Source organism: Clinocottus analis, unplaced genomic scaffold (assembly GCF_023055335.1).
Source record: "Clinocottus analis isolate CAN_PGR_092001 unplaced genomic scaffold, fCliAna1.0.p SCAF_6, whole genome shotgun sequence".
Taxonomy (NCBI): domain Eukaryota; kingdom Metazoa; phylum Chordata; class Actinopteri; order Perciformes; family Cottidae; genus Clinocottus; species Clinocottus analis.
Genome location: NW_027176218.1, coordinates 15,563,704 through 15,571,810, shown reverse-complemented (window position 1 = coordinate 15,571,810; position 8,107 = coordinate 15,563,704). Strand labels below are relative to the sequence as shown.

The 8,107-nt window shown below is 41.1% G+C and overlaps 1 protein-coding gene across 1 annotated transcript; it reads right to left on the bottom strand.

Moving 5' to 3' along the window:
• Positions 1-6,574, bottom strand: slc41a2a (solute carrier family 41 member 2a). The gene is made up of 10 exons (XM_068603599.1): positions 6,206-6,574; positions 5,815-5,922; positions 3,581-3,652; positions 3,281-3,425; positions 2,332-2,478; positions 2,041-2,188; positions 1,731-1,810; positions 1,095-1,226; positions 260-408; positions 1-177 (listed from the first exon to the last, which is right to left on the bottom strand). The coding sequence occupies exons 1-10, from the start codon at positions 6,572-6,574 to the stop codon at positions 1-3; spliced, it is 1,527 nt and encodes a 508-aa protein (XP_068459700.1).
• Between the last annotated feature and the right edge of the window lie 1,533 nt (positions 6,575-8,107).

Sequence of the window (8,107 nt, the reverse complement as noted above, 5' to 3'; positions counted from 1 at the left end):
CTACACACTGCCTGAGTCCCCGATGCACCACAGCATGACAAAGGCAAGAGAGAGGAGAGCAGTCCCCAGTAGGTCTCCGAGGGCTGTGAGGTAGGGAATGGAGTAACTGTCGGGGTCTTTACCCCTCCGCCATAGACAGTGGACCATACAGTCGGCTGCACACAGCAGGGAAAAGACCTAAGACACGGACCCGAGTGGTTTTGTGAGACAGCGAGGATGTACAGTATGCAGAAGAAAAATGACCAGATGTCTCTCTCACCTGAATCAGGCAAGCAGACAAGAAGGAGACAGTCAGGAGAGGACTGGGCAAAGTCTGGCCTCCTTTCACCAGGTGGATAACGTGTAAGAAGATGAGCTGACCGGGGATCACCAAGAGAAGCAGAACCTGAGCAGATCGATGATTCGCTCCTGTCGTGACAAAGCTGAACATCAGTGTGCGTGCATGTGTGCACGCATGCATGCATGGGGAATTAGGCGAAGGGGCTTTATACTTTTTGTGAATGGCTTGACCCTTTCAGCTTTACATGACCCAAAGGAAGTGCGTGAAGGCCTGTAACAGCCCTTCACGGTCTTCAGGTGAGTAATTCATATGCAAATTAGTAGAAATACAAATTGCGCATGCGTCACAGTGTCCCTCTGTTTCTATTCATTGTAATCTTTCAAAGGGTTTCTCTACTCAGTGCTGAAAGTTACATTTCCATAGCAGCAAAAAAATACTTGCAGCTACTGTTATGAACTAAAGTGTTATCACAGATATCTTTAACATCAGATCACTAAAGGTTCTTGTAAAAATGCAGGAACACTCATGTGTGATGTGATCTAATGTTTTAGGTAAGTGTCATGTTGTCATGCTAATCATTTATTAACTCTTTTTGTTTACTTTTTCTTTTTTACTTTCTTTTCTATCAGATTGGGGAAGGGGGAGGCGGTGGAGGAGATAAGATAAGATAAACCTTTTTATTAGTCCCTCAGGATTACTGCATCATTGCTCACACGTAAATACAAGATTTAAAAAATCCATAATAAAAATCAAGTAATATATGAGGTGAAGCAGTTTTAGTCTTATTTTAAGGGTTTGATCATTTCATCTTTACCTGAGCCAAAGAATGTGCGGCAAGGGCTGTAGCAGCCCTTACGGTCTTCAGGGACCTCTCCGGGTGAGTAATTCAAATGCAAATTAGTAGAAATACGACTAGATTGTATGGAAACAAGGTTGCCTCCAATACCTGAAAAGAAAATATAAGATGAAAGGAATTACTCAGGCTTTACACAGCGAGAGCTAAGTACCAGTACAAGATGTGTACATTGGTGAGAGCAGCATTTACAGTTGTTCTCCATTGATCGCAGGGTTTATACTTTTCTACAACTTTCACATAAAGGTTTTACAATTGTGTTTTAAGCCCATTCTGTCCCTGTTTTTTCTCAACACAGTTACAGAACAAACATGCATGTTTCTAATCGGATCACTATAGTTTTCTATGGGGTTTCAAAGCAACTTTGAACCAAAAAGGCAAATCAATTTGCCTTTGAAGGCACTAGCTATTTGAAGTCAACTTTAGGTAATATATGGCCCCAATAAAAAAAAGTGTCTTGAAATTAATCTAGTGGAGAGTCTGGAGGTGGTGTGGCAAACGGTGAGGCCAGGTATTGTATGTGGCATCGGTAAAATAGTGTAACGCTATCGCGTGTTGCTTAAGGTTTTATCCATGAATTGAAATATTCAAACTCACCATTTATGACTGGAGCATAAACTATAATTCCTGCAAGGTTTGGATTTGACACAGTCTTGTCCAGAATAAGTCCTCCAATACTAAAAGAAAGACAGCCAAAAGAAACCAACATACATTTCTCCCTGTATTTTGACAAGCAGTGAGGGGAGTGAGATGATTTGTGTATTAACTTAAAAGTAAAGGTCTGCATCATTCAATAATTCAGTCAATTTATACTTCAAAATGCACCTCCACCTAAATACACAGTTCAAGTTGTCTTGAATACAATGTGCATGCATTCCAAAAAGTCAGTGAAGACCGGGACGAGTACCTGCTTATGACCATTGCCGTGATGATTGGTTCCCAGCCTGTGCGGAGCAGGATGTGACTGGCTGGATGTTTGGAGGAGATGACTACCCAAAGAGGAATCAGGCACACAAAAAACAGGTCCACCAGGTACAACACGTATGGATACAGATCTGTCAAGAGAAAACTCTTTATATGATCTTTATTTTCAACAAGGTTCATGATCTTTATGGCTGTGTTAGTTCCAGAGTACCATCTGTTGGCCAAACAGGAGAATAACATGACCTCTCACTCCAATATGCTTGTTTCTTTTTACCTATGAGGGAGTAGAACCACTGACTGAAGCAGGCCAACAAGGCAAGAGTAATGAGATCCCCAAAGCTGGCTGCCATCGGTGTGGCCACGTTGTCAGGGTTGAGTCCCATTCGCTTGGAGCCAATGATCACTCCCACCATAATAATACCTGGAGAGGGTTAAAGACAAGGTAATGTTCCTAATCTATGAGGTGCCGTGGAATCAGTCCTGAGGGCATTCAATCTGTTGGAAATACCTAATAAACTTAATTTAATTTCAACCTGATTCGGAGAATGGCTGTAAAGACAGAAAATAAAGGAAAGTGGAGACGAGAAGACTGGCTTGTTCATGTGACCCTTCATAATACCTCGCTACACATCTGTCTCTGTTGCGCTGAAGTTGTCAAACTCACTCGGTGCTGAAATTGAAACTGTGGTCGGATCAGAAGCCATCTTCCACCAAAAGTGATAAACCCAAAGCAGAAGTGATTTAAGTGTAAATCACTTCTGATGCTTAAGATGCTTCTTATCACAGTCCCTCTGTTCATATTCCTATTTCTGGAATATGTTCCAACATGGAGACCAGCTTACTGATCAAGTTTCATCAGAAGTGCATCTTTGTCTTTGTTTGTGTTCTTTTTTCCATCTTGGGCTACTGTAGAAACACGACGGTGCAACATGACGGACTCCGTGAAGAGGACCCGCTCTTTATTTATATGAATGGCTCATTCTAAGATAACATAAAGAAAATCCTTCTTAGTTTCAGGTGATTATGCACTAATCATTGTTATGAATATTGTACAACATTTCTGCTAATAGCCCTCAAATAATAGCAAGAGACTGGTCCTTTAAGCTTGATTGATTCTTGAGGTCCAGAGGGAAGCATGTTTGAACGGATGTAACCGATACGTGTCTATGTGATGCACCTGTCTAAGGACAGCAGTTCAAAGTGATGACAGGTTGTGTTGTTACCTTGCAGCAATGAAGCCATGAAGGCGGTTGAAATGCTGGTTGAACACAGGAGCATCACATGGTGCAAGGGAACCTTTCCTTCGGCCATCCAGCCCAGCAAAGTCGCCATCAAAGAGGCTAACAGGCCGAGCACTGTGGCTTGAAGCTGTAAAATGAGGGTGGTAGTGAGAAAGATCCTCAAGTCACGACATATCGCAATATAATTTTGCAGATATACTGCTAATGATACTGAAAGGGTTAATTAGAAGATAAAATAGTTGCAAACCAATCACAAAGTTTCTTTTCCCCCAAATAATGTACCTGCTTGAGCGCCAGGTTCCCAACGATCAACAACCACTTTTCTCTGGCAGTTTCCATTTTTCCTGCATTCACCTGAGAACATCAAATGTGGATGAACACATTAAAAACTGGGAGAACTGAATGTGCTGATGGATATTGTTTTCTTGTCTGAAGTCAAGAATTCATTTCGAACCTCGACAGATAAATATTGTTCATGATGGTACAACACCAATTTGCACTAATAAAAACATTAATCATTTAGAATAATTAGCACTCCCCCTGGAGAATCCAACATAACAAGTAAATATGATTCTAATAAAAAGAAATACTAAAGTCGCTTGAATGAAAGCAAACTTACATAATGATTTGCGGCCAAACAAACTGTTTACTACCAAGCAATGACCTCGAAAAACAGTGACGTTAAGGAATGCTATTCTTTTTTTGTAGACACCAAGAATGTGCTAATCTTCTGTAACAGCAAATTTATAATCTTAGTTGTATTTCACATCTGATAAGTGCAAACTATCAAAGCTTGCATTGTGTAAATCATGCAGGACAAGTGTACTGGCATATACACCCCCACCACATTGGTAATAAAGTACTTAAGTGGAAAGGTCATAAATTAAAGGCAGGTTTCCTGTTTTCTTATCCACGTTTTAAGCATTTCTCTTCAATGACCTGAAGCATGCTTTATCAACACAGGCCCCCCTCCTGTTTCACTCCCCTATATAACCCAAGTATGACCTGTTTATCTTCAGTGCTCTCTTGTACAGACTATTTGCAATTCTGTGGAGCGGTGCCTCTTCTTTCAAGAGTAAATAGACAAGTTCTGGTTGTATTGCAAGTTTGTTATTTCAGCTTTCAAAGACTCAACAGCTAGTAAGATCAATTTTGCCGTGGCTTCTTCATTACTTTCTAACGTCCCCATCACTGCTTTGTGGCACTCAGCCCCCCGGCTCATTGGCTCCCACTGAATGTGCAAACCTTCAACAACTTGACATACTTTTGTGCATCTGGCAAACTACGTGACCTTGGCATCAACACCTCCCTCTGTAGCTGGACACTGGATTTCCTTACCAACAGACCCCAGTATTAGCCAAGGTCAGGCAAACACACCTCGTCTACCCTCACCCTAAACACTGGCATTCCACAGGGCGGTGTGCTGGGAGTCCTCTCCTCTACTCCCACATAAAAACTGCATCACAGTTTGGTACGGCAACTGCTCTGTCTCAGAACCGAAAGCACTGCAGAGGGAAGTAAAAAAAAACTAACCAACGCATCATCGATACTCCACTCCCTGCCATCGAAACCGTTCACCTCAAGCGCTGCCTGCAGAGGGCGCACAGCATCATCAGGGACACCACACACCTTCATCCCCTCTAGGAGGCGCTATAGGAATCTCTATTCCAGGACCAGCGGGCTCAGGAACAGTTTCTTTCCCTCAACTGTTAACATCCTTAACTCTCTGCACAACAGTGATAGATCAATAAATAGACTGTATATATCTGCATTTTGTATTCACTGTTTATACTGTCTAAACAGTGTATTTTGTCCAGCACATTACACAGCACTTTTAGTGATTTCTTTTGCACTTCAGTCAGATGCTAAACTGCATTTCAAGTGAATAGAGCATTCGATGGGACTGTTTTTACCCGCAGATGAAGCCACACGGCAGAGGAACAGGATTGACTCAAAAATAAATGAAATGACCATTTTTATCATTATGAAACAACATATACCTCAGTGCAACAGTTTTAATCATATTTGATCATCATATTCTCTTCTAATCCATGAAAACATTAATTCAGGTTATTTGAATCGTTGAACTATTGTTGACATAAATTTTGTTCTGCACGATATTGTGCTTTGAGATTATCTGCCGCCATGGTCTTCACAGCTCTGTGAGGAGTTTCACACGAGGACAGAAAACCCATGATGCGTGGAGGCAAAAATACAATTCTAAGAAAGAGGTTGTCGTTGTCCAGTCAATCAATTTTTCATGTTAGTCACTTTCCCTCCAACTCTGTTGCCCATCTCTGTTCATTTCACTGCATTCACTGCATTGTCAAGCGTTATTTTATAATTTGTGCAACGTCTCATGGTATTTCTTTTGTAATTGTGTTTATATTTTAAATAGATTACCGGCATAGGGTCACTTTTTGTGTACATAATGGAATGTGTGTGTGATTAGATTGAATTGCTGGCTTGTGCGCACATGTCTGTGTGTCTGTGTGTTAACAAGCGCACACACTCACAGCAGTAGAGAGTCTTGAGGCCAGAGTCATTTCCAGGTTCCCCTTCATGCCTAACACTGCAGGGACCAGGATGAAAATCTCTGTGATTTCTTGGAACACGTCCCAGTTCTGCCTCGAAAAACACATTCGCAAACTTAATATAGTAGATGAACAGTCAACAGCAACACAACGAACACACAATAAACCATCTTTGTTCTCAGCCAAGGTGATGCTCATTTCAAAGAAACACACCAGCTTTGAAGTTCTAATTTGTTTTCTATTGTATTTTTCTGCTCTATTTTCTCTTTACTTCCTGGCACAATGAGGATGTTCATTTAGCTTTCAGGGATTTGGAAGGACACCTAAACTGTAAACCACCTATTCGTCCTCCTTGGCTTTATTGTTTTCTCACCTGAACCACTTCAAGCAGCATCCCAGCAGAGACGGTCCCGAGCCCGGCCAGCATAAACGGCACCAGGATCTGAAGCACCATAGAACAGACTGACTCAGCAGGTGCACCGGAGCCACCTGCAGCTCTTGCTCCCGTGGATCCACTGAACCTCGACCTACCATACAGTTGATTTGGGAGCAGAAAGTCTGTCTCCTGTGGCTCATAATGGAGACTGGTGTTGGCTGGTGAAATATTCCCATTAGAGCTCAAAGGTTGTGGACTTCCATAGTTTTGAGATGGCGATAGGTTGGATATGTGCTGTTGGCTGCTCTCTCTGCCCACAGAGCCACTTGGGGACAGTTGTGCATCTTGTGACTCTGGGACAACCATGGTGAAAAGCTGTCAGGATGTTATTCCTGGGTGGCACCTACACTGGTCACAAATAGTTGACCTAAAAGGAAAATGAGAAACACAATAAAGAACAAGCGCCTCCTCGTTTCTCTATGCAAAGCCCTACCATAATAATAATAACAAACATTAGAATAACAATAGGTCCTTCGCTCTCACTACGTCAGTGCTCGGACTCTAAATATGGTGGATGCAGTCAAAATCTAAGAATGTAGTTATGAAGCAAACAAGTATTGTTCAATGATAAGACTTATGTTACTTGTGAAAAATCAAGTGCTCAACTTTGTGTTGTAGAGAGTTTGGCTTTGGCTGAGTCATCTGATAGCACGGATTGCCTGCATTATCATTCTTCATGCTTGTTTACCAACAACACTGACCCTGTGTTGTCTGACATTGACAATGCTCTTTATTTGGGATTCCTAAGCAATGACTAGGTACTAAACAGCTGAGGTTATGGAGTTGTGAGCGAAGCATTGTTCAAAATATATTACCTTCTTTAGCCCAATCAGCAAATAACTGGTATATCAGCAAAAATGCTTTTCATTAGTGTGTCAAAATGCATCAATAATACGGATGAAGAGGCTCGAAAGAATGCAGTGTTTATATAATATGTTAGGAAGTTAAGAAACAGAAACTCTTATGGAGATACATCAGTTTATTATGTTAAATATTTATAGTCAAGAGAGGATGTTCTTATCATCAAAACCATCAATATGGTCAAAATTGTTACAAGCATCAACTTATTTTGATCGAAAAACATATAAAAACATTCAAGGCTAAATAATGTTATATACAAGAAGTCCTGTACCCATATAGATCTATAGATACACACGACTAAAGAAAAGCACGTGACATCAAATAAACACTGTTAAATGAAGGGATTTCTACAGTTAAGGCACAAATCATCTCCAAGATCAGGACCAAAGGGTTGAGGATGAAAAAAGTACTTAAAAGAAAGTTTTAATTCTCATACCAAATCAATTTGTCTTGCTGAATATCTCTATGTGTGTCTCTGTCTATGTGTGTTTCTGTCTGCTCACACAGATACGACTACAATCAATGTGTCAACATGTACATGTGTATATATGATAGTCTGAGAAACGTATTGTTGATAGTTAGATAGTTAGGAGAATAGTAGAATACATTTAAAAAGTCCCTTACCGTTAACGTGAAACCATAGCAGAAGAAGGCTTCTAATTCTTACACTCCTCTGCCAACCTTGACTCTTCCTTGTGGACTCTGTCGTCCTCTGAATGGTGTGCCGAGTCTTCGGTGTGACATTATCCCCTTATACACACACACACACACACACACACACACACACACACACACACACACACACACACACACACACACACACACCATAGAACTCCGTCAACGCCAATATAATTCAGCCTATGTAGCAGTAGTATGGCAGTAGTATACGACAGGCAGCAGGACACACACACATACTTGACACTTGACAGATATTTGTTAAGAGCAGTCCAATTCTGCCCTGTGACCAAAAGCTTCCTT